Source organism: Triturus cristatus, chromosome 5_2 (genome assembly GCF_964204655.1).
Source record: "Triturus cristatus chromosome 5_2, aTriCri1.1, whole genome shotgun sequence".
Classification (NCBI taxonomy): domain Eukaryota; kingdom Metazoa; phylum Chordata; class Amphibia; order Caudata; family Salamandridae; genus Triturus; species Triturus cristatus.
Window position 1 is genome coordinate 1,124,806,336 of NC_140588.1, and position 26,198 is coordinate 1,124,832,533.

General features: G+C 47.9%; 1 protein-coding gene across 1 annotated transcript in view; it reads right to left on the reverse strand.

The window, feature by feature from the left end:
• Window positions 1-21,249, reverse strand: part of LOC146829877 (extracellular calcium-sensing receptor-like) — a 179,520-nt gene extending 158,271 nt beyond the window's left edge. Inside the window, exons 1-2 of the mRNA XM_085606553.1 lie at window positions 20,974-21,249; window positions 17,888-18,724 (exon numbers count right to left, since the gene is read on the reverse strand). Of these exons, the coding sequence (XP_085462679.1) occupies window positions 17,888-18,724; window positions 20,974-21,249 (1,113 nt within the window). The remainder of the gene's footprint in view (window positions 1-17,887; window positions 18,725-20,973) is intronic.
• Between the last annotated feature and the right edge of the window lie 4,949 nt (window positions 21,250-26,198).

A 26,198-nucleotide genomic window follows, 5' to 3' on the forward strand; every position in this document is an offset into this window, starting at 1 on the left:
TAAACCCAGATCAGTTGACTGGGGGTGAGTGTTTGCAATGTTCAACACTCCGTCCATCATTTCCTTTGGTTTTGCTTTGTTCGCCATAAGTTGGCAGGGTATGCTAAGACGTGAGTCCCTTGCTCACTTTGCCACTGGATTCAAGCAAGCCTGGCTGAAGACGGCTGAAATGCCAGAAACCGGTCCTAGGAAGCTTGTTTCCGGTCCAGGGAAGACATGGCTTGGCAGTTCGGGCTGGACTGTTCCCATGAGGCACAGGGTCAGACTGATTTGCATGTGGCCATGTCTGAACTGGGGTGGCAGAGTGGGCTAAAGAACGGTGATGGATTAAACCCAGATCAGTTGACTGGGGGTGAGTGTTTGCAATGTTCAACACTCCGTCCATCATTTCCTTTGGTTTTGCTTTGTTCTCCATAAGTTGGCAGGGTATGCTCAGACGTGAGTCCCTTGCTCACTTTGCCACTGGATTCAAGCAAGCCTGGCTGAAGACGACTGAAATGCCAGAAACCGGTCCTAGGAAGCTTGTTTCCGGTCCAGGGAAGACATGGCTTGGCAGTTCGGGCTGGACTGTTCCCATGAGGCACAGGGTCAGACTGATTTGCATGTGGCCATGTCTGAACTGGGGTGGCAGAGTGGGCTAAAGAACGGTGATGGATTAAACCCAGATCAGTTGACTGGGGGTGAGTGTTTGCAATGTTCAACACTCCGTCCATCATTTCCTTTGGTTTTGCTTTGTTCGCCATAAGTTGGCAGGGTATGCTCAGACGTGAGTCCCTTGCTCACTTTGCCACTGGATTCAAGCAAGCCTGGCTGAAGACGGCTGAAATGCCAGAAACCGGTCCTAGGAAGCTTGTTTCCGGTCCAGGGAAGACATGGCTTGGCAGTTCGGGCTGGACTGTTCCCATGAGGCACAGGGTCACACTGATTTGCATGTGGCCATGTCTGAACTGGGGTGGCAGAGTGGGCTAAAGAACGGTGATGGATTAAACCCAGATCAGTTGACTGGGGGTGAGTGTTTGCAATGTTCAACACTCCGTCCATCATTTCCTTTGGTTTTGCTTTGTTCGCCATAAGTTGGCAGGGTATGCTCAGATGTGAGTCCCTTGCTCACTTTGCCACTGGATTCAAGCAATCCTGGCTGAAGACGGCTGAAATGCCAGAAACCGGTCCTAGGAAGCTTGTTTCCGGTCCAGGGAAGACATGGCTTGGCAGTTCGGGCTGGACTGTTCCCATGAGGCACAGGGTCAGACTGATTTGCATGTGGCCATGTCTGAACTGGGGTGGCAGAGTGGGCTACAAAACTGTGATGGATTAAACCCAGATCAGTTGACTGGGGGTGAATGTTTGCAATGTTCAACACTCCATCCATCATTTCCTTTGGTTTTGCTTTGTTCGCCATAAGTTGGCAGGGAATGCTCAGACGTGAGTCCCTTGCTCACTTTGCCACTGGATTCAAGCAAGCCTGGCTGAAGACGTCTGAAATGCCAGAAACCGGTCCTAGGAAGCTTGTTTCCGTTCCAGGGAAGACATGGCTTAGCAGTTCGGGCTGGACTGTTCCCATGAGGCACATGGTCAGACTGATTTGCATGTGGCCATGTCTGAACTGGGGTGGCAGAGTGGGCTAAAGAACGGTGATGGATTAAACCCAGATCAGTTGACTGGGGGTGAGTGTTTGCAATGTTCAACACTCCGTCCATCATTTCCTTTGGTTTTGCTTTGTTTGCCATAAGTTGGTAGGGTATGCTCAGACGTGAGTCCCTTGCTCACTTTGCCACTGGATTCAAGCAAGCCTGGCTGAAGATGGCTGAAATGCCAGAAACTGGTCCTAGGAAGCTTGTTTCCGGTCCAGGGAAGACATGGCTTGGCAGTTCGGGCTGGACTGTTCCCATGAGGCACAGGGTCAGACTGATTTGCATGTGGCCATGTCTGAACTGGGGTGGCAGAGTGGGCTAAAGAACGGTGATGGATTAAACCCAGATCAGTTGACTGGGGGTGAGTGTTTGCAATGTTCAACACTCCGTCCATCATTTCCTTTGGTTTTGCTTTGTTCTCCATAAGTTGGCAGGGTATGCTCAGACGTGAGTCCCTTGCTCACTTTGCCACTGGATTCAAGCAAGCCTGGCTGAAGACGACTGAAATGCCAGAAACCGGTCCTAGGAAGCTTGTTTCCGGTCCAGGGAAGACATGGCTTGGCAGTTCGGGCTGGACTGTTCCCATGAGGCACAGGGTCAGACTGATTTGCATGTGGCCATGTCTGAACTGGGGTGGCAGAGTGGGCTAAAGAACGGTGATGGATTAAACCCAGATCAGTTGACTGGGGGTGAGTGTTTGCAATGTTCAACACTCCGTCCATCATTTCCTTTGGTTTTGCTTTGTTCGCCATAAGTTGGCAGGGTATGCTCAGACGTGAGTCCCTTGCTCACTTTGCCACTGGATTCAAGCAAGCCTGGCTGAAGACGGCTGAAATGCCAGAAACCGGTCCTAGGAAGCTTGTTTCCGGTCCAGGGAAGACATGGCTTGGCAGTTCGGGCTGGACTGTTCCCATGAGGCACAGGGTCACACTGATTTGCATGTGGCCATGTCTGAACTGGGGTGGCAGAGTGGGCTAAAGAACGGTGATGGATTAAACCCAGATCAGTTGACTGGGGGTGAGTGTTTGCAATGTTCAACACTCCGTCCATCATTTCCTTTGGTTTTGCTTTGTTCGCCATAAGTTGGCAGGGTATGCTCAGATGTGAGTCCCTTGCTCACTTTGCCACTGGATTCAAGCAATCCTGGCTGAAGACGGCTGAAATGCCAGAAACCGGTCCTAGGAAGCTTGTTTCCGGTCCAGGGAAGACATGGCTTGGCAGTTCGGGCTGGACTGTTCCCATGAGGCACAGGGTCAGACTGATTTGCATGTGGCCATGTCTGAACTGGGGTGGCAGAGTGGGCTACAAAACTGTGATGGATTAAACCCAGATCAGTTGACTGGGGGTGAATGTTTGCAATGTTCAACACTCCATCCATCATTTCCTTTGGTTTTGCTTTGTTCGCCATAAGTTGGCAGGGAATGCTCAGACGTGAGTCCCTTGCTCACTTTGCCACTGGATTCAAGCAAGCCTGGCTGAAGACGTCTGAAATGCCAGAAACCGGTCCTAGGAAGCTTGTTTCCGTTCCAGGGAAGACATGGCTTAGCAGTTCGGGCTGGACTGTTCCCATGAGGCACATGGTCAGACTGATTTGCATGTGGCCATGTCTGAACTGGGGTGGCAGAGTGGGCTAAAGAACGGTGATGGATTAAACCCAGATCAGTTGACTGGGGGTGAGTGTTTGCAATGTTCAACACTCCGTCCATCATTTCCTTTGGTTTTGCTTTGTTTGCCATAAGTTGGTAGGGTATGCTCAGACGTGAGTCCCTTGCTCACTTTGCCACTGGATTCAAGCAAGCCTGGCTGAAGATGGCTGAAATGCCAGAAACTGGTCCTAGGAAGCTTGTTTCCGGTCCAGGGAAGACATGGCTTGGCAGTTCGGGCTGGACTGTTCCCATGAGGCACAGGGTCAGACTGATTTGCATGTGGCCATGTCTGAACTGGGGTGGCAGAGTGGGCTAAAGAACGGTGATGGATTAAACCCAGATCAGTTGACTGGGGGTGAGTGTTTGCAATGTTCAACACTCCGTCCATCATTTCCTTTGGTTTTGCTTTGTTCGCCATAAGTTTGCAGGGTATGCTCAGACGTGAGTCCCTTGCTCACTTTGCCACTGGATTCAAGCAAGCCTGGCTGAAGACGGCTGAAATGCCAGAAACCGGTCCTAGGAAGCTTGTTTCCGGTCCAGGGAAGTCATGGCTTGGCAGTTCGGGCTGGACTGTTCCCATGAGGCACTGGGTCAGACTGATTTGCATGTGGCCATGTCTGAACTGGGGTGGCAGAGTGGGCTAAAGAACGGTGATGGATTAAACCCAGATCAGTTGACTGGGGGTGAGTGTTTGCAATGTTCAACACTCCGTCCATCATTTCCTTTGGTTTTGCTTTGTTCGCCATAAGTTGGCAGGGTATGCTTAGACGTGAGTCCCTTGCTCACTTTGCCACTGGATTCAAGCAAGCCTGGCTGAAGACGGCTGAAATGCCAGAAACCGGTCCTAGGAAGCTTGTTTCCGGTCCAGGGAAGACATGGCTTGGCAGTTTGGGCTGGACTGTTCCCATGAGGCACAGGGTCAGACTGATTTGCATGTGGCCATGTCTGAACTGGGGTGGCAGAGTGGGCTAAAGAACGGTGATGGATTAAACCCAGATCAGTTGACTGGGGGTGAGTGTTTGCAATGTTCAACACTCCGTCCATCATTTCCTTTGGTTTTGCTTTGTTCGCCATTAGTTGGCAGGGTAGGCTCAGACGTAAGTCCCTTGATCACTTTGCCCCTGGATTCAAGCAAGCCTGGCTGAAGACGGCTGAAATGCCAGAAACCGGTCCTAGGAAGCTTGTTTGCGGTCCAGGGAAGACATGGCATGGCAGTTCGGGCTGGACTGTTCCCATGGGGCACAGGGTCAGACTGATTTGCATGTGGCCATGTCTGAACTGGGGTGGCAGAGTGGGCTAAAGAACGGTGATGGATTAAACCCAGATCAGTTGACTGGGAGTGAGTGTTTGCAATGTTCAACACTCCGTCCATCATTTCCTTTGGTTTTGCTTTGTTCGCCATAAGTTGGCAGGGTATGCTAAGACGTGAGTCCCTTGCTCACTTTGCCACTGGATTCAAGCAAGCCTGGCTGAAGACGGCTGAAATGCCAGAAACCGGTCCTAGGAAGCTTGTTTCCGGTCAAGGGAAGACATGGCTTGGCAGTTCGGGCTGGACTGTTCCCATGAGGCACAGGGTCAGACTGATTTACATGTGGCCATGTCTGAACTGGGGTGGCAGAGTGGGCTAAAGAACGGTTATGGATTAAACCCAGATCAGTTGACTGGGGGTGAGTGTTTGCAATGTTCAACACTCCGTCCATCATTTCCTTTGGTTTTGCTTTGTTCGCCATAAGTTGGCAGGGTATGCTCAGACGTGAGTCCCTTGCTCACTTTGCCACTGGATTCAAGCAAGCCTGGCTGAAGACGGCTGAAATGCCAGAAACCGGTCCTAGGAAGCTTGTTTCTGGTCCAGGGAAGACATGGCTTGGCAGTTCGGGCTGGACTGTTCCCATGAGGCACAGGGTCAGACTGATTTGCATGTGGCCATGTCTGAACTGGGGTGGCAGAGTGGGCTAAAGAACGGTGATGGATTAAACCCAGATCAGTTGACTGGGGGTGAGTGTTTGCAATGTTTAACACTCCGTCCATCATTTCTTTTGGTTTTGCTTTGTTCGCCACAAGTTGGCAGGGTATGCTCAGACGTGAGTCCCTTGCTCACTTTGCCACTGGATTCAAGCAAGCCTGGCTGAAGACGGCTGAAATGCCAGAAACCGGTCCTAGTAAGCTTGTTTCCGGTCCAGGGAAGACAAGGCTTGGCAGCTCGGGCTGGACTGTTCCCATGAGGCATAGGGTCAGACTGATCTGCATGTGGCCATGTCTGAACTGGGGTAGCAGAGTGGGCTAAAGAACGGTGATGGATTAAACCCAGATCAGTTGACTGGGGGTGAGTGTTTGCAATGTTCAACACTCCGTCCATCATTTCCTTTGGTTTTACCTTAAATAAGATAGCTGCCAACATTAAGTCTGGCTCTCTCAGAGACCCTGCATCGCCCAAGGTGCTGAGAGGGAGTATTGAGATTCTCGAGCCCTATATCAGACATCTTTTAGAGCTCTCCTGTACCTCAGGCATTGTCCCAAAAAAATGGAAGGAGGCTGTTGTTCTTCCTTTGAAGAAGAAACCCAATGTCAGCATGGATCATTTGGACAATCTGCGTCCTATCTCGCTACTACCCTACTTCGCGAAAATCGCTGAGAAGGTAGCCAATATCCAATTGACGGCTCATATTAGTAAGCATAGTCTTCTCCACCCGAATCAATCAGGCTTTCGAGCATCTTATTCAACGAATCAGCCCTGCTTCTGTCTACTGAGACCATCCGGAAATATGTGGATGAGGGACAGACGGTGGCCTTGATTCTTTTAGACTTGAGTGCCGCATTCGACTCTGTGGCCCATCACACGCTGCTACAGTGTCTCAGAAAGGGAGGGGTGGTTGGTAAAGCCTGGGAATGGATGGAATCTTTTCTGCAAGACCGCAGCTTCCAGGTAGCACAGGGACCCCACTGGTCAAAACATTTGAAGTTGAAACAGGGCGTTCCACAGGGGTCTACCCTCAGTCTGACCCTATTTAATCTCTATGTCACACTGGTGGCAGAGATTACGGAAAAATTTGGGGTTAAGGTCGTGTCTTATGCTGACGACACGCAACCGGTGGTGTCTCTTACACAACCAGATGAGAGGGCAGCCAGTAATTTTACAACATGTCTGCAGGAGCTGGCATCTTGGATGGCTAGTAATTGCCTCAAATTGAATGGAAACAAAACGGAGGTGCTGGTCATAGGCAAGGCACCATCGGTGTGGACGTCGGCATGGTGGCCACAGACATTGGGCCCCACAACCACGCCTAGCGAACAGGTTAGGAATTTAGGGGTGTGGCCTGATACTAAGCTCTCGTTTGAACACCATGCAAGACGGGTGGCAGGCACCTGCTTTGGAGTCCTGCGGGTACTCAGGAAGACGCTGGACCTGCTACCTACCACAGCCAGGAAAACCATGGTCCATACCTTGGTGACATCAAGGCTGGACTATGTAAATGTCCTCTAATTGGGAGCTAATATTAAGTGCATTCAGAGGCTACAATGCATCCAGAACGTGGCAGCTCACCTGGTTCTGATGCTGCCCAAGGGGGCCCCTTCCAAGAGGGTTTTGTCCACCCTGCATTGGCTTCCGATTAAGGAGCGAATCCTGTTCAAAGCGCTCTGTGTGAGCCATCGGATTTTACAGAGGAAGGGGCCCACCTACCTCCATAACCTCCTAACTCCCTATGCCCCTACCCATCAATTAAAGTCTAGCAGGAAGGGGCAGGTCAGTATACCTACCATCAAGAGAGCGAGGATGGGCGGCCGCTCCTTTCGCTTTGTGGCGGCACAACAATGGAATAAACTCCCTTGGGGGCTCAGGACAGAGGCCTCATAGATGACCTTCAGTAAGGAGCTGAAAAACCATCTTTTCCCCTCAGAATAGAGTAGTAGGGATCTCACACGGGAGGGTCTGTATTACTGCGAGGGTGCCTTAGGCCTATACCGCAGCGCTGGGACACACTAGCCTAGTGTAACCAGGCGCTTTATAAATTTGCTTATTATTATTATTATTATTATTATTATTATCAGTCTCCTTAATAGCAACTGCAAACTATTCACCCAAATCATTGCAGATTGTTAGCATTGGTAAGGCAGGCAATCATTGATAGCGGTCAAAAAGTTTCAGTGCACATCTGGACCTGTGGCAAACTCAGAACAAGGACCGCTGTGCTGCTTTGCTAGAAGAAGAACTGTCACTCTGCTGCCGTGCTGCGCTGCCCTGAGATCCTCTTGCCTAAGTGACAAGAATTGGACCTGCATCTTGGACCCGGTACCATCACAGTGAATCCAAGGTCTAGTCGACTGGACTTCTGATCAGATCCTCATGGACAGAACAGGCTCCAGTAGCCTTATATCTAGAACCTCGAATCTGCCAGCTGTGAGTTCTGCCCTCCCACCTTGTGCCTCCCCAGTCCTGGACTCTTGGAAGTCGGCCTGAAAATGCTCTGCCAGCCCAACTGTAGTCCCAGCTGAACTGAAACAGGGTGTCAAATCACCTCACAAGACGCTGCATCAGAACTGCTGCACAACGCATCCCCGACATGGCACTTCTTATCGCAGCCGTTCAGCTCATCAGAACTATCACTGCATACTCAACGGGGGACATTGCACCTCACTGCTACAAGATTTCAGGCACTTTGGGCCACTTGTATCAGAATTTGCGAATCACAATTAGGTAATCGCTATTACAAATGTATGGATCTAAATATTAATGAGGTAGACCGCAATATGTGACTCCCTAGGAATCACTAAAATCATGGGGATGGTGATCAGCAGACCACTATGTCCGTGATTGCTTTTTAATAAAGCAATCTTTTTTTTAATGCAGCCCATTGCCCTTAAAGGAAAATGGGAAGCGTTTAAAAAAAAAAAGAAAATACGTTTTCTTTTCTTTTTTTACGAGCAGGCAGCGGTCTGTGGGACCACTGCCTGCTCTGAAAAAACATTTTCGCTACGATTCTCAAAAGTAGGTGGTCACAAAACATTCCTATATAAGTCTGCGTTTCAGTATTAGGAAGGAACGCCATAAACATGCCCCTTTCTAGTTGTGAATCGCTAACCCTTTTGCGATTCAATAATAGGTTACCGAATCAATAAATAGGGTTTGGTACATTGGAAAAGCCTTTTTTCCGGTCTGTGAATCAGGCTGTTTGCGACCTTATAAAAAGGAACATGCCCATTATTCAGCTGGCCTAAATGATCCCCTGCAGCCTGCCCGAGCTCCATCACTGTCAGCCTGAACTTGTGACTTTGTCTCAGACTAGCGCAGCTAGATGAGCACAGTTCTCACTTTGTGCATTTGGTGCAATTTAAAATTACATCTCACCAGTTCTACTTATTGGAATTTTGTGACTTTGGTCTTAAAATATTTATTAAAAATGTGTCTTTTTTTCTAAATTGGTGTAGAGTTTTTCGTGTTTTGTGTTTCACTTTCATACTGTGTGAACTGCCGCATAAACACTTCATACATTGCCTCTGAGTTCAGCTTGAGCGCTCTGTGTGACCAGGGGGTGGAGCAAAGGTTAATTTGGGGTTTGCTTGTGACTTCATCCTTCAATCAATCTATCAATCAGGGGTATTGAAAGCTCTCTACTCACCTGTGAGTATCTCAAGGTGCTGGGGGGTGGGGGGGGGGGAGGGGTGTTGTGCAGCTCCGTTCAGTCAAAGAGTCAGGTCTTGAGCGTCTTCCTGAAGATGTTCAGGGAGGAGGCACGCCTGATGTCGATCGGGAACTTGTTCAAGGTCTTGGCCTCGATGTAGGAGAAGGTTCTTCTGCCTGTTCTGGCTTGGCGGATGAGAGGGGTTTCGGCGAGGGCGAAGTCAGCCGATCAGAGGTTTCTCTTGGGTTTGTGGAATGAGATTCTCTCGTTGATTTATTTGGGGGCCGGTGTTGTGGCTGCATTTTTAGGCATGCGTGAGTATCTTGAAAGTAATTCTCTTCTCAACGGGGGGCCAGTGTAGGTTCCGCAGATGTTGGGTGATTTGTTTGTGTCGCGGGAAGCCGAGGACGAGTCTGGCTGCGGTATTTTGTATGGTACAGAGCATGCGGAGCAGATACGTGTTGATCCTGGCACAGAGGGCATTTCCGTAGTCTAGTCTGCTGGTTATGAGTGCGTGGGTAACTGCCTTCCTCGATTCGGGGGGATCCATTTGAAGGTCTTTCAGAGGATGCAGAGGATGTTAAAGCAACTGGAGGCGATGGCGTTGACCTGTCAGGTCATGGAGAGGGAGGAGTCGAGTGCGATGCCGAGGTTTTGGGCGTGGTCCGTGGGGGTGGGAGGGCTGCCGAGGGTGGTGAGCCACCAGGTATTTTCCCATGCAGAGGGGGAGGGTCCGAGGATGAGGACCTCTGTCTTCTCTGAGTTGAGCTTCAGGCAGATGCTGCTCATCCAGGATGCAATGTCCTTCATTCCTTCCTGGAAGTTGAGTCTGGTGGTGATAGGGTTCTTGGTGAGGGAGAAGATGATGTGGGTGTCATCTGCGTAGGATACTATGCTGAGTCTGTGCTGTGTGATGGTAGCGGCAAGGGGGGTCATGTAGATGTTGAACAGCGTGGGGCTGAGTGACAAATTTTGGGGTACTCTGCAGTTGATTTCCATGAGTTTGGAGAGGAAGGGTGGCAGTCTGATTCTTTGGGTTCTGCCGGTGAAGAATGAGTGGATCCAGTCGAGGGCTGTTCCATGTATGCCGGCGTTGTGGAGTCTGGCTGAGAGTGTGCAGTGGGAGATGGTGTTGAACGCTGCCAAGCGGTCGAGTAGGATGAGGGCTGCTGTGTGCCCTTGGTCGAGAAGGGTGCGAATGTCTTCTGGAGCGCTGTCAGTCGGGGTTACGTAGGGGTGTGAACTCATCTGCGCAGTTGGAGATCCATCTGTGGAGTTCTTTGGCTGTGAGGTTGGCGTCGCTCGAGGTGGTGGTGGCGTCGCAGTTGAGGGTGGAGTTGAGCTTCTTCTCAGTGACTTTGCTCCAGTTCCATCGTGGCGGGCAGGGTGTGGGTTTGGACGGCGTGGGTTTGTTGAAATTAAAGTGTATGCAGTGGTGGTCCGTCCAAGGGTGTTGCATGGTGTGGCTGAAGTGGATGTTGTTCCCTCCTGCGAAGATGGGGTGAAAGGTGTGTCCTGCCTTGTGGGTGGGCCTAGTGACAAGCTGTTTCAGTCCGATGTTGGCAAGGTTGTCAAGGAGGGTGGCAGAGTTGGGGACGCTGGGGTTATAGAGGTGGAAGTTTAGTTCTCTTATGAGTATGTAGTCTGAGGAGGCAATGGCGTTGGATGTGATAAGGTCGGCAGGGGTAATGGTGAAAGAAGCTCAGGGTCCAGGGGGTCTGTAGGCGAGGGTGCCACGGAATGTGGTGCTAGGGCTGGGTTGGATCTGGAAGTGGAAGTGTTCAGTGGTGACGGAGGGGTCGCTTGTGATGGAGGTGGTGAGTCAGAGGGAGCTCTTGTATACGATGGTGAGTCCTCCTCCTGTGCGGTTGGGGCAGTCCTTCCTCTGGATCTTGTATCTGTCGGGGATGGTGGTGGCAATGTTAGGTGCAGGGTAGGCTTTGGTCCAGGTTTCTGTAAAGAAGGCGACATCTGGTGAGAGTGTGTCGAGGAAGTCCCAGATCTCTCCGGGGTGTCTGTGCATAGATGGCACGTTGAGGAAGATGTACCTCGGGGCTCCAGAGGCGTTTGAGTTCAGTGCGGGGGCCTTGGTGGTCTTGTTGGAGGTGAAGGTTTGGTGGCAGTGGCCGCAGGTGAACAGGCCATGGGTGCTCTTCTGTGTTGCCTGCTGAGAGTTGTTGTTTCTTCCGGGGTTGAGTGCGAGGGGGGCAGCGAGGTTGTAGCGGTGGAGGTTCTTGGCGCTGGTCGCAGTTGGGTTGAGGACTTGCGCAGAATGGCTTGTGTGGCCACCATTAAATAGGGGAGGGTACTTGGAACTGGGAGGCGGGAAGAGGGAACAATGGGCTGGAGGGGCCGCAGGGGCAGCAATGGCAGGAAGGGCGGAGGAAAACGGGCACAGAAACAAAAAATAAATAAGGCACAAGTAATCACATGTGTAAAAACATGAGGAATCAGAGCATCACAAAATAGAACATCACAAAGACAGAGAATAATGCCAACACCAAGGTCGAAGCCCTACCAGCGCAGAGGAGGTGGCAGCAGCACGACGGGCAGAGAGCAAGGACTCTGGTCAAAAGGTCAGGGGTCCTGCTCAGGCACTCCTGCTGCGGCCGCCATTAAATAGATGAGGGGGAGGGAAAGCTGAGCTATGAGGCGGGAAGTGGGAATGACAGGGGAGGAGGGGTCGCGGGGCAGTAGTGGTGGGAAGGGCAGAGGAAAACAGGCACGAAAACAAAAAATAAATAAGGCACAAGTAACCACAGGTGCAAAAACACAAGGAATCAGAACATCATAAAGACAGAGAATGATGCCAACACCAGGCTCGAACCCCTACTGGCACTGAGGAGGTGGCAGCCGCACGACCGCGGAGCTACAGGGGCAGAGAGCAAGGACTCTGGCCAGAAGGTCAAGGATTGTGGTTGCTGCTTGAGTAGTATTTCACTCCCTTCAACCAGTAACCCAATTTCTTACAGGCAAGCAGGGTCAATGGACAAACAGGCTATGGTCACTTGGCTATGCAGCACAAATGTTGCATAGATTTGAGGAGAGATGTGCTGACTGACTCGCAGTGCTATGCATTGCTGCCTGACATAATATGAAGGGACCTCCTGAGTCAGGCAGATACACAAGATGTTGCTTTCATAGCAAACATGGTTAAATATGAACATTCATAGCTCTTTATTAAGCTTTTCTGACCTGTACTACTGCAATAGTTCTGTTTATCTCCTATTTGGCCTGAACCAACATGACCACATCACACTGTGCTAGAGTGACACTCGACTGACTCCTTGGACATGAAACAGCTCATTTACAACCCATTTGCCTCATCCAGAAAGTCATCCAGGGCTGAGATCTGCATTATCCGTTGAATTTGTTTGTTCCTTAACTTCTCACCAAGGGCCTTATGTAGGTGGCCTAACATTTACCAGTTCATAAATACCGAATTTTACCGATTCGGTATTTATGAAGTGGTAAATGCTATGTAGGTAATCAGTCGGTAAAAATTACCGAATCGGAATTGGTCGGTAATTTAGAATCGGTATTTACCGATTCGGTAATGGTAACTGGCTTCCCATTGATTCCTATGGGCCAGGAGGCCCATAGGAATCAATGGGAAGCCAGTTACCATTACCGAATCGGTAAATACCGATTCGGTAATGGGGGGAGCACAATCAAGGGTGGCAGGGTGTCACAGTGACACCCTGTTGCACCCCTGATTCCTGCATGTGTGCACATGTGGCACACATACATGCCCTAAGGGCATGTATGTCTGCCACATTGCACACTTCTAAGTGCCAAAAAATGCTTTTTCTAAGCCATTCGTCATTTACCACCAACTTTTAGTTGGTGGTAAATAACGAATCCACACAACACCCACACACTCCCCCTACATCTCATTTCAGGATTCGGTATTTACCGATTCTGTATATTACCGAATCCTGAAATGTCCCCCCTACATACCCAAAGCCTGAATACCGGTCGGTAACGGGATTTTTACTGAAAATCGGCCGTTACCGACCGGTATTAGGCTACCTACATATGGCCCCAAATATCTTCTAACTTACTGATCACTTGCCGGACTTGTTACAAGACATTTGTAATTACAACTCATCTCTTTAGGGCGCTCTACTGATTTCTCAACATATGAAGTCTTACTTTCTCAAATTCATGAAATAGCTCAAAACCCATCTCTTCGAGCAGTGCTCTAGTCCTGTTATTCCTGCCTCAATTCTCTTACTTTCCTTGGGTCTGTCGGTCAGATACTCACAGCCAGTTTCTGCCCCTTGACCCTGCAGGCTCTTTGCCAAGGGTTTATCACCTTTATATCAGCATACATGATTGATGGATTCTCCCAGTTGATAATACAACTCAAAGGGATTTTCAGTTATTATCCATTATGTAATCTATTTTCATTCACCTATGCTTTTAATCCAAAACACTGGGGTGCCACCACTAGGTTTTCTGAAGTGCTTTTCAAAAATCCAAATAGATATTAAAGAGGTAAAGTTGACTAACACTGTAACGTTGCTTCAGAGACAAGAGGTAAGTCAGAGAGAGGCCAGCAATGTTAGGGATTGTATAAATCCAAAGAAAGTGTCTTTTATTTAGTGGTTATTATGCTGTGTTTGAGGTCTTAATCTTGTAGAGAGCGGGTTTGATAATAAAATCCAATAATGTAGTCAGACCAAGGCTGATCACTTATATATTACAAACATGCCGCGTGGAGAGGACTGTATGCAGGATGTCGAGATTATTCTGACATCATCAGTAATTGGCGATAACTCACAAAGAGCCTCAGATCTGACAGCTCTTGTTTTCTTCTGTTGTTACTGTGAACTTTTATAACATCTAAAATACTTACCTGATAATGAAGTTCTTGGTGTTAAAAATAAATATATAAAAATACATGTTATTGTTCTAGATTGATCTCACGTTTCCTGCTTGACTGTGTGCCTCATTCACTGACAAATGCTTAACACAACCCTCTGATAAGCCTAACCTGCTCGCCCACACTACCACAAATGAGACCATTTGAGGTTATTAATTTAAGCCCTGTAAACAAACATGGGTGTTCTGGATGTTTCACATAATGAACCTCATTTTGGTACACTACTTGAAAAGCCAGTCTCCTCCTTATTTGAACTTCATGGGCCTAAGCTTGCAAGATTACAACAGAACAAGTGTATCTAATGTACAAGAAAAACGAATCCTGATATATTAGGACTCCGTAATGCACGTCCAAATGTGCTAAAATTAGTTACAAACAGATCTGTGAAATCAGAACAATTGAGTTTAGGTTTCTGTTGAAAACAGTTCTCCATCATTGCAGGAGATAGAATCAAACCACTTGTCAGGACTGCAGGACAGTGTGACAGACCTCTCAACAGTGGACATATTTCAACAGTTGTTTCGGATTTCCCAGGTGTCATGTTTACCCTTTTGCTGCAAGTTAAATCAAGAGTTTAATCTCTGCCTACCAAAAATGAGTCCCAACTCCCCAGAGGGTAATGTGCCTGCTGAGCGGAAAATGATGCACCTAAAAGCACCGCAGAGGTGGAAGGGCGGGACTGTGAGAGAAGAAAGGAGTGGAACATGATTGCTATTATGTTATCACCACCACTATCTCCTCAAAACCACAAGGAAGAAGGCCTTTCAAGACAGAATCACCAACAACGCACACAATAACATAGAACTCTTCAGCCTCATCAAGGAGTTGGCCAAACCCAACAGTGAGGCCATGGATGCCCCCCCTCCCAAGACTCTGCAACAGACTTGGCACTACTTATACCACAAGATCAAGGCTACCTATGACAACTTCGACACCCAGGACCACACCATCATGCCAGCAACCACCACAACCAACGCCCATCCCCCCCGACCGACTCTGCACAGCTGATCCTCACTCACCACGGACAGCATCATAAAGACCATGACAAGCATCCACTCCAAAGCCCCTTCAGACTCCTGCCCACACTGCATCTTCCACAGAGCTGCCTCTGTCATCACAACCGAGCTAACCCAAGCCATCAACTGCTCCCTCTAGACCACCACCTTCCCCCACAACTGGAAACTCACCAAGATCAATCCCCTCCTGAAGAAACCCTCCACGGACCCGATGGACCTCAAGAACTTCAGGCCAATATCTGTGCTCCCCTTCCCAGTCATGGTCATCCAAAAAGCTATAAACGCCCATCTTCCTGACTATATTAAAACCAACCACGTTCTGGACATCTCTCAATCTGGATTCCGAAGCAATCATAGCAGTGAAACTGCCCTCCTCGCTGCCACCGACAACATCCGTTCCCTCCTCGACCAGGGTGAAATGGCGGCCCTCGTCATACTGGAGCTCTTGACAGCCTTCGACACCGTCTCTCTCTTCACCCTAGCCACAAGACTCCAAGAAGCTGGTATCTGAGAAAAGGCCCTCAACTTGATCTGCTGCTTCCTAATCAGCAGAACACAATGGGTTAGTCTCCCACTGTACCTCAGGCTTCTCCCTCAGCCCCACCCTCTTCAATGTCTACATGGACCCCCTCACTGCCATTGTTAGGAACAAAGGGCTCAACATAGTCTCCATCGCTGACGACACCCAGCTGATCCTCTCCCTCACCAAAGAACCTGCTGTCGCCAGGAACAACTTCCATGAAGGAATGATAGCCCTTGTCACCTGGATGAAGGACAGCTGCCTGAAGCTCAACTCTGACAAGACAGAAGTCCTCCTCCTAGGAGCCTCCCCTCTGCTTGAAATGACTCCTGTTGGCCCTCTGTTCTAGGAAGTCCTGCTACCCTCACAAACCTGCACTAAACCCCTGCATCATACTGGACTCCTCGCTCACAATGGGCTGCCAGATAAAAGCCTGTTTCAACACACTCCGCCTGCTTTAAAAGACCTTCAAATGGATCCCCACCAAATCCAGGAAGACAGTCACCCATGCCCTCATCAGCAGCAAAATCGACTACTGCAATGCACTCTACACCAGTGTCACCTAGAAACTTCGCTGAAGACTCCACAATGTCCAGAACGCTGCAGCAAGACTAATTCTCAATATCCCTCAGTGCAGCCACATGACTCAACACCTCCACGACCTCTACTGGCTCCCAGTTGGCAGAAGAATAACTTCCAAACTCCTAATCCATGCATACAAGGCCCTTTACAACGCCGGACCCGCATACCTGAATCACTGCCTCACCCCACGTACCCAACAGACACATTCACTTTGCCCAGCTTTCCCTGGCTACCACTCGTCGAATCCGTAAGACTAGTACTGGAGGAATATCTTTCTCCTGCCTCACCTCTAGGACATGCAACATCCTGCCCATCCACCTCTGGAAATCACCCTTGCTGACGTTAATCAGGAAGGACATCAAGACCTGGCTCTTCAGGTGAAGTCAGCACATAGTCTGATCTGCTGCTCCCCCCCACAGCTACTAAAGACCATCATGTGTGAGTAGCCACGTTTCACAAACCCTGAATGATTAATTGATTGAAAGCCATCTTCAACAGACCAACAGTATCTTGTGAGTAGAAGAGTAAGGATGTGTCATGGGTATTATCTTTTTGATATAGAAGGGACAACATTAAATTCAATGCTGCATTGCCCTAATGTTGTCACAAACATATTCTTCAACAAGCTTACGTTTATGCAATTACGTACTCCTCACAGACCACTTAGGAAGCATGCTATATATTAGTGGCTGGGCCTATTTTCTATCTTAGTCCAACCATGCTCCAAACAACCCCTGCACCCTCTCTCATCTGGAAGGATAGATCAGAGCCTTCCGCAGCTCATTGCCTTCTCACAACGGTATTTCTGATGATGAAGAGATGTGCTGATTGAATGGCCATAGTGCAGATAGTCACATATTATGTCACACAGTTATTTCTTCCACTGCCATGTGTGTCAGTAGCCCATTTGGTCCACACAGAGAGGACGCCCGCTCTAATACTGATTCTTCCATTCACCCAACCAACTAGCTTTCCTTTAGGGCTACGACTCTCAAATGCAGACATCCATTAACCATCCCCCTATTTAGGCATTTGCCTACTTGTTCATTCATCCACTCAATCGTCCACATACCACGATGTTCATCCTCTACTCCAACAACCAACTCATCCTCTCACTCACCTTCTCACTAACCTATCCAATCGTTCATTAACTCGTTGATCCACTCACATCCATCAACCCACCTTTGAATTAACCACTGTGATGAATGTAGCTTATTGCACCTATGACATCCCACTTGGGCATCTAATGACCCCAGAGGTCAGTAGCGTAGGGACCTGAAGTTAGTGGTCTAATGTTCTGAATCTTCTAAGCTTCCATTGACCCATCTTCCATCTCCTCAAGCTCCCCGGAGCAGGTCGAGTGGTGTTTCTGCCCCAAGCCTTAATTCTAACAGGTGACCGCTTCCTCTAGGAGGATTGCAGGGTCCTAATGACTAGTAGGTTCCCAGGTGCTCATCTTATCGGATGCTGTTATGTTACAGTTTCCACTTTCTAGTAGAACAATTCTGGTGAAAGAACACTCTACCCATGTGGACTTCTAGCAGTGATACAAGGGATTGAGTCAGCGAACTGAATGTTGTAGGCTCTGCAGGCAGCCACGTCTGTGGATCATACATTCAATTTGCCTCTCGGATAAAACTAGGGAGAGGTTCTTCATTCTGTCATTCCTTAGTATTGACCTCCGGCAGTCCTAGTCTTGGGTTGTTCCTCCTGGTGTCCTCTGCAATACCCCCATTTCAAAGCTGACATTCTTTGAGTAGTTTGAATGAAAGGTGGAGGCCTCATGCGTTGTTGACCATGACACTCACATTGGTAGAATTTGGTATTTGTTCAAAGTCTAACCCTTTTTGGGGCATTGATTATTTCGCTCTTCTCACATAAGGAAACAATACAATGAATGGTGAATGTTTTGATATCGGTCTTCAGACACTTGAATTGTTGAATGCAACAAAAAAAAACATCAATAAATAAATCAACATACCTTACCTGCCACGGCTTTGGATGTCCCGCCTCAGCACAGCTGCTGTTCTGGAAGGGTCCCATCCCAGGTGTGCATGAGATCAGGTCCTGCAGAGCCTGTGCCAGGGCATACACTGCCAGATACATGTGATAAGTGTAACTCATATCAGTCAATACAAACATCGACTCCACATCTTCAAGCACCTCTGTGCCAGTGCACTGCAGCTCCCCATCCTTAGCGTCCACTGGCCCTGATCCGGAAGAGCTGGCATTGTTTGACCACTTACACCCAAAGGCTGCCTCCCAGAAGGAATGGATGAAAATATCTTCAGGAAATCTGCTAGGGTGGAGGCTCTCTAGGAAAGGCTTGAGTTTGGGCATGTCTCGGGCATTGAGTACTATTACCAGGGAACCATTCAATAGTCTCAATGATGACCTTGGGAAATAATCTGGAGTTATTGTTATACTTGAGAAAATCCACATTCTTTCAGTTATGTTCAAATCACTCAGCTCCTGCAGAAGAGGTTTAAATTCAATCTCAGAACAATCGCAGATGATAACCCTGGCAGAGGAGCTGCTTATCTTCTCAGCGACGCGCCTCATCTTTTCCTTCGAGTACTTACCATGGATTTTCTCCCAGAATGAGACGCAGACTCCAACGCTCTTCAAATCATCTGTTAGATCTTTGCTCCACATGTAGCTGATGTCATTATCTTCAATTATGAACCCTATCCAAGTCCAACCAAAGTGCTTCACTAACACTGCAATTGCCGTAGACTGAGGTCTCATGGGGGGTACCGTGCGCAGAAACGATGGGAACTGGGCTTTGTCACTCAGCACATCGTGCACTGCTGCATAGCTGACCTAAAAGGGAAGCACAGTGAGCAGACCAATAATATGTATAATTTACCTGATCTTTAGTTTTACTGCAATCAGGGCAGATGGTGACGTTTTTATTTGAAGGATTTATTGGGATACAACATGTAAAGAGATTTAAAATGTAACGTTTGTAAGATACACCCATGTATTACGGGAGCAATCTACAAACACACCCACTAAATGTTCTCACCTTTGATTTGAATTCTGAATATAAATGCACATAATCCTTTCTGAAAAGGGAGGGGGAGAAGGTAATATGATGAGGAGATGAGAGTTGCCTGAACAGACCTAAAGTTTTGGATATCTAGGGTAGTCACATGCACATACCACCCAGACCCCACACACACAGACCCCACACACATCCATTCTCAGTGTTACTTAGATGTTGAAGCACTGAATGAATCAGCTGATCCTTCTGCAGCACTTAAATGAATCAATCAATCACAGTATTTCTAGAGCATGGCTTGTCACCCATGAGGGTATCCAGACACTGTGCTGCAGGTCTTAGTTGAAGAGTCAGGTCTTGAGTCCCTTCCTGAGTCCATCATCGATGTCGATGTACGGAGATAGGGGATAAAGTGTTCCAGGACTTGACGGCAAGGTGGGAGAAATTGTGTCTTCCAGTATGGCAGCAGCAGATGTGCGGTATCTGTGCGAGGACGATGTGAGCGGATGTTCCTGGATGTGAGGTAAAAACTCAGGCAGTGGTTCGTGTAGGCAGGTCCTTGGTCATGGAGGGCTTTGTAGGCATGGGTCAGTAGTTTGAATTGACATGTTTTCTGGATGGGGAGCCAGAGGAGGTCTCTCAGGTGCTGGGTGATATGGGTTCTCTTGGGCAGGTTGAGGATCAGCCTGGCTGCTGAATTCTGGGTTGTCTGGAGTCTTCTCGTGAGTCCGGTGGTGGTGCCTGCATAGAGTGGTATGCTATATTCCAGCCAGGTGGGGATGAGGGCCAAGTCCCCTTTTTCCTAGTGTTGGTAGGAAGCCACGTGAAAATTCTGCAAAGTATGCGGAGAGTGAGGAAACAGGCTGAGCAGACAGTGTTTACCTGATGTTTCATGGAGAGTCAGCTGTATGGGATGATGCTGAGGTTGCGGTGTGGCCTTTCTGAGTGGGGGTTAGGTCCGATTTCTGTTGGCCACCAGGAGTGATTCCAGAGGAAGGTGTGTCTGCCGAAGATCAGGACTTATGTTTGATCTGTGTTTAGCTTCCGGCAGTTGTTCTTCATTGTTTTTCATACTGTTGTGAAAGTTGGTCTCTGTCATGATGGGGTCCGCTGAGAGTGAGAGGATGAGATGGGTGTAGTTGGCGTAGAAAATGATGTTGATGTCATGGGTTCTGACGATGTCTGCGAGTGGACTCATACAGATGTTGAAGAGGGTTGGAATGAGCGATGAGCCTTGAGGGACTCCGCAGGTGGCATGCTTCAGTTGAGAGGTGAAGGGGGAGACGGATTCTCTGGGTGCACCCTGTGGACTGGTGACAGGCTTTGTATCACTAGCTGCAATATGTCCTTGTCCCTACAGCACAACCATGCGCTTATCACACACATGCCTGGTGTAATAAACACACAGAGGTGAGTAGCAAAGTCATCCAGGACCTGAAAAAATATATTCACATCATCACCATCCTGACAGAATTCCATCAACTCACCCTTACCGATCAGCACCGTCTTCAAACCAAGTTGCATCATTCACAGAGTTATGACGACCAACACTCCTGCTTACCTTTCAGGCAAGCTAACCATCTCTGGTTGATCTCGGGAGACCTTTATCCAGGACACCATCAGACTGCAGACTAGGAAGTGTAAAAAAGAAAAACCAAGACAGCGGGCCTTCTCCAGCAATGCACCCAGGATTGAATACAATGTCCCAGGACCACCCCATACTTGCTCCAATTTAGGAATAGTTTCAAAATGGAAGCCTTTTACAAAAGCTACATCACAATGTATTAACCATACACCACCACGCTTCCTCCACTATTACTGATTGGATTTTTTTTTGTTTTTCACTTTGTACAGTGTCCGTTGCCGATTGGCTAGGATTGAGCTCTAGGAATACGACATATATACATACATTTCTAAAGCATAAACTTAGCCGAAAGCAGCAAAGCATTGCATGGGGTCAAAGGCAAACAGGCAGTCAATGCATTACACAGCTAGCTAGTTACCAGGAACTGAATTAGGCTCTTAGTCCATCATGTTTACAATGCTGTGCCTTCCACTCTTTCCTAACTTGGAGCAGGGATGGAGCATTCCTGATGGACAGGATGTTTATAACAAGGTTTGAAAGGCGTAGAAGGCCTGTGGCACTTCTCGGTCTCCAGTCTGATGGTGTCTTGAAGGGAGCTATGCCGATAGTCAGTGGCTGTGACGAGCATTTCAAACCGATAATGAGTCTGTAGATGATGCAGCTGGTTTTGAAGTTTGTGCAGGCCAGCACGTGGACACAATGGGGCTCCATCAAGGTGGGGGTGACATGGCCATATTTCTTTTGGTCCTCATTGGGCATGCTGTAGCATGTAGGATGCCCTTAAAGGGTCAGTATGGAGTCTGGCAGGCTGCTGAGCAGGGCATTGCATAATCCAGATATGACAGTATGCGGGCTTTCATATGAAGTCAGATAGCTGGTGTCAGGCATCTTGGTTTTCTTGCCTATGTTCCCCATGAGGATGAGATTGGCGTCCATTGTGAATTGTAAAGACTCGACATAGCGCTTCGAATCCATCCAGTTTCATGTTGCTGAGCCAGGTTGACATTAGTTGATGCTCCTGGTTGTTGGTGACCAGCAGGCATTCTGCGTTGGGAGGGTCAACCTTCAGCAGCTGCCGGACACCCAGGTCTGCATGGGATTTAAACTGTGTCTGAGGCACTAGAGGTGTGGATGAGAGGAGATTCTCAGACACAGGTGTGAGGTGTCAGAGTATGGGTGAATGTGGATCTTGCCTTCTTGAAGAGGTTAAAGGTGACTTGTGTCAGCAGAGGTTCTGGTGCCTGGAGGTTCCTGTGTGAATGAATAGACGTTGTGTTGATAAGTAGGAGGACAACAAGTGAAGGATGCTTCCAGGGAACCCCATGTTGGTGTTGAAATGGTGGCCTATTCAGGCAAAGGCATTTTCAAGCACTTTATGAAACATATAGGGCCAAAATTGCACTAACAATAACCTACACCACAGAATATATTTTTTTAACCAGATGGAACGTTTTGCATATCAGCGAAGGTACATTTTAATGCAAATTAATGTTATTAAGTTAAACTGTCCCAGTTCAGATCCTTTGTTTGGAATTTGCCATCGTAAGTGCATTCTCAATAGCCTAAGCAAATATAACCAGATGGGCTTTCAAACTTCTGCATGCAGAAGAAGGCTCTTAAAGGGCCTTACTGAGATATGAAAGCTTTAGTTCAGGGAAAAAACAAGGTACATTTGAAACAAATCTTAGGAAAGCTCTACAATACTTCGTGTTCTTCAGTCCTGGTCTCCAGCACACCTTAAGCACTTTCTGAAAAATGCGACTCCGCGTTTAAGTTTCGACCAGGACAAGGCATATTGCCCGAAGCTACCTCATTACAACTCTATCACTTCTACAATTGAGTTTAAGTCCCCTCAACAATAGACAAGTTTTACCTCGGACCACAATATTAGGAGATGTATTACCATGTTGCACTTAGGATACTTCCTTTAGAGGTTTGCACAAGACACTGGAATAACCTGGACAACGATAGTGGGGTATGTGATAAATGCAATCACAGAAACCAGGACCTACCACGCATCTTATGGTTATATTCAAACAAGGAGGTAGTAGGGGCTCAAAACCATTTTATAAAACCTATAGCTCTTATACAAAACCTTTTCTCCTCCACCGATTGAATCGCTTTTTATAAAAGTCCACCAAATGAATTTGTTTGCTATAAATTGTACAAATTTACGAAATGTGTTTTATTTTTGTTTTAAATGTGAGTGATTTTCATATTAAGCTTTAAAATATTTTATGCAAGAATTTTATGAAGACAAACAGAATTACGTTCAATTGATGATCTCGTAAGAGATCGATATTAATAAAATTAAATTGATTGATTGATGCGTTTCACTTGTGGAGTGTGGCAGAGGAGAGTCAGGCAGGGAGTCACGTGGTGGCAGCTTCAGTGATGGTGTTGGCAGATGTGATGGTTTCACTTGTCGTGGAGTGTGGCAGAGGAGAGTCAGGCAGGGTGTCACGCGGTGGCAGCTTCAGTGATGGTGTTGGCAGATGTGATGGTTTCACTTGTCGTGGAGTGTGGCAGTGGAGTGTCAGGCAGGGAGTCACGCGGTGGCATCTTCAGTGATGGTGTTGGCAGATGTGATGGTTTCACTTGTCGTGGAGAGTGGCAGAGGAGAGTCAGGCAGGGAGTCACGCGGTGGCAGCTTCAGTGATGGTGTTGGCAGATGTGATGGTTTCACTTGTCGTGGAGTGTGGCAGAGGAGAGTCAGGCAGGGTGTCACGCGGTGGCAGCTTCAGTGATGGTGTTGGCAGATGTGATGGTTTCACTTGTCGTGGAGTGTGGCAGAGGAGAGTCAGGCAGGGTGTCACGCGGTGGCAGCTTCAGTGATGGTGTTGGCAGATGTGATGGTTTCACTTGTCGTGGAGTGTGGCAGAGGAGAGTCAGGCAGGGTGTCACACGGTGGCAGCTTCAGTGATGGTGTTGGCAGATGTGATGAGGGGTCTACATGTTTCATGGAGGCCCATCATTATGGTGAGGTCAGCAGGGGTTCTTTTGTTCTTTAATTTTGTTTCCCATCTGTCAATAGAACATTTGTGGTCAGCCAGGTATTTTGAGTACCAGGATGATGGATGGTCGTGCTTTCACTTGTGTGTTTTAGCTGGAGTGTAGTTGTTTACATGGATTTGGAGACATGTATGAAGGGGTTTTGAATGGTGTTGATCTTAGACATAGTGGTGGCAGGGCAAGAAAATAATTTAAGCTTTAGGTCATCGATGGAGAATTCTTCCAAACATCTCAATGTTAATTGTTCGCTTTTATTTGACAGCGCTGTGTTGGCTGACCGGCTGAGATACGTGATGGCAGTGGTAAAGTTGGTAGCCCATCTTAGCAATCGAGCAGACTTGTTTGGAAGGTTGATGATGTTGACGAATTGAGTTGTATGATTTGACCTGTGTAATGTGTTGACTGGGTAGCATGCAGTTCTACATTGAGTCAGTGCTTAATTTGAGCCAGTGGTTTCCGGTGCTCGGCACTGGCGCTTAATTGCCATCCCCACAATCGTGACACTCTGGCACATGGTGGCGCCCGTAATCTAATTTAGAGATGAGCAGGACAGTGGTTGTTTAGGAATACACTGTACATTAAAAAATACTAGTCCCTGCCTCCCCAGCCGATGCTTTAGCTTCGGGCCCTGGAATGATCTGAGCTGTGGCACTCGCGGGCCAGAGAGAGGGTTCGCTGTTGTTTTCGTTCCATCATTGGCAGCGATGACGGGGCAACGGGTGGTCAAAACTGCAGTGGCCCTGGCACTTAGTATTTTACAAATTAAGCACTGCACTGAGTATGAGGGTGAGGCTGGAGATCACCTGTCTTGCTTATGTCATGCTTGAGCAGCCTGCAGGGATGAAGCCACTGAGGGTGATGGAGTGGGGGGTGGGCTGGGTAGATGCGGGTGGTGAGGAGATATGAGAGTTTCTCTATGAACTCCTTCTTACATGCAAGAGGCCTGTAAATCAAGGAGGCGGTGCTGGGCTGATGTGTCTGGAGTGGACCGTGAGATATGAGGAGCTCAGCGGATATGTATGTGGCTTCTTGCCTAGGGTGCAGAAACAAGTCCTCTGATGGTTGACACTGAGCCCTGTCCCCTTTTAATGAGCACGGTCCCTATAGATGCTGTAACCTCTGGGAAGAAGGAGATGTAGGATGTACGCGGATACAGGGGGGTCGTGCTTCTGTGATGAAGAGGGCATCACGGATGTGGAGCGTGAGAGGGTCTGTGATGTCTGGAATGTGATGTACTGCAGAGCAAGTGGTGCTGAGTGTGAGATGGAGTTTAGATTCTGTGGTCTGTGGGAAGTGGGACCTGTGTGTGGCTGGGCTATGGGTTGTGAGGACACATTGTGAGTGGTTGTATGTGTTACATCTGGGCGTGTCGCGTGAGGCAGATGGAGAGCTGTCACTTCATGGGTTGTGGTGGAGCAGGACATCTGACCCAAGGCTCTCCCTGGCCTGAAAGAGCCCAAAGAGGAGATTCTATTGTCGGTGTCTGCCCTTACCGTGTACCACCTGGACCTATGGTCACCCATAACAGACCCAAAGAGACGTGCACTTCCCTTGTGTCCACACATCACTTTCATTTGAATGTGACCTTCGCCATGTCACAGATGTCCTTATCTTTGCTCCTTTGGCCGTCATTTAAATGTGATCTGCATAGATTATATTTGAAAGGCGGAGTGGAACAGAGGCTCCGCACTTTCATCAGTGTTGAGTCCCAGCCATTCTTGGCTCCTCTCATTCTAACAACATTCACTGTTCCCCTAAATCAGAAGTTTGCTGTATATGGCATTTAGTCAGAAAGCCCATGATTTCAAGATTAAACCAGTCTCTTTTTAACATCTAGCAAGAGATTTTTACATGTTACATTTTTGGAGTGTCATATTCGAGTGGACAATTTGATACTAAACTGAAATATGTTCCCTTCTTTTGTGAAGCTCTTGCACAAAGATCAATCATATGGGAGATCTGTGTTTGTAATAAATCTTTAAGACACATTTGTCTTTCAAACTAAATCAAAAAGGAACATTTTCATTCTCATGCTTATTGAGATAATGCCGCTTCTGATTTCATTAACAAATGATACCTTCTGGGAGCTAATTTTCTCGACAGATAATTTTCCATTGCAATTCATAGAGACCAATTTGATTGCAAGTACCTGAGCGTAAATCCCTTAACTAAACACAGTATTTCACATCCTCCAGCAGACAACTCCTCTGTGGATGAATCTATTGAGTTCATTGTAGAAAAGTGATCTCCTGAGACTGAAACACATTCTTGTGTGACTTTAACCTGCCTTGGGGTGTAAGAAAGACAGTGCAATCTTTTAGTTATCCATGTTCTTGACCAGAAGTGATATTAGAAAACTTTGCTTCAGCTCCACTCACACAAAAAGTACCACTCTTGATCTCATTAAGGCACCTGACTATATGATGAACACACATTCCAGCCAACTGGTCATACCAATGCCTCACAGCCATCATTCTGCTTTCACACAAGACATTCAACTGGAGATTTCAAAAACATCAGCTGAGACAATCTAGACTACATGGGGCCTGATTTGTGAATTTGTTTTGAAAGTAAATACATGTTTGAAGTTTCAATGGCTTTACCAGAACCGCCACGACAGAGAGACCCTGAGAGTAAGAGATGTCTCTGGGACATCTAACCTGGTGGGGTGTGTCTCTTTTCATGGACCATGTTTG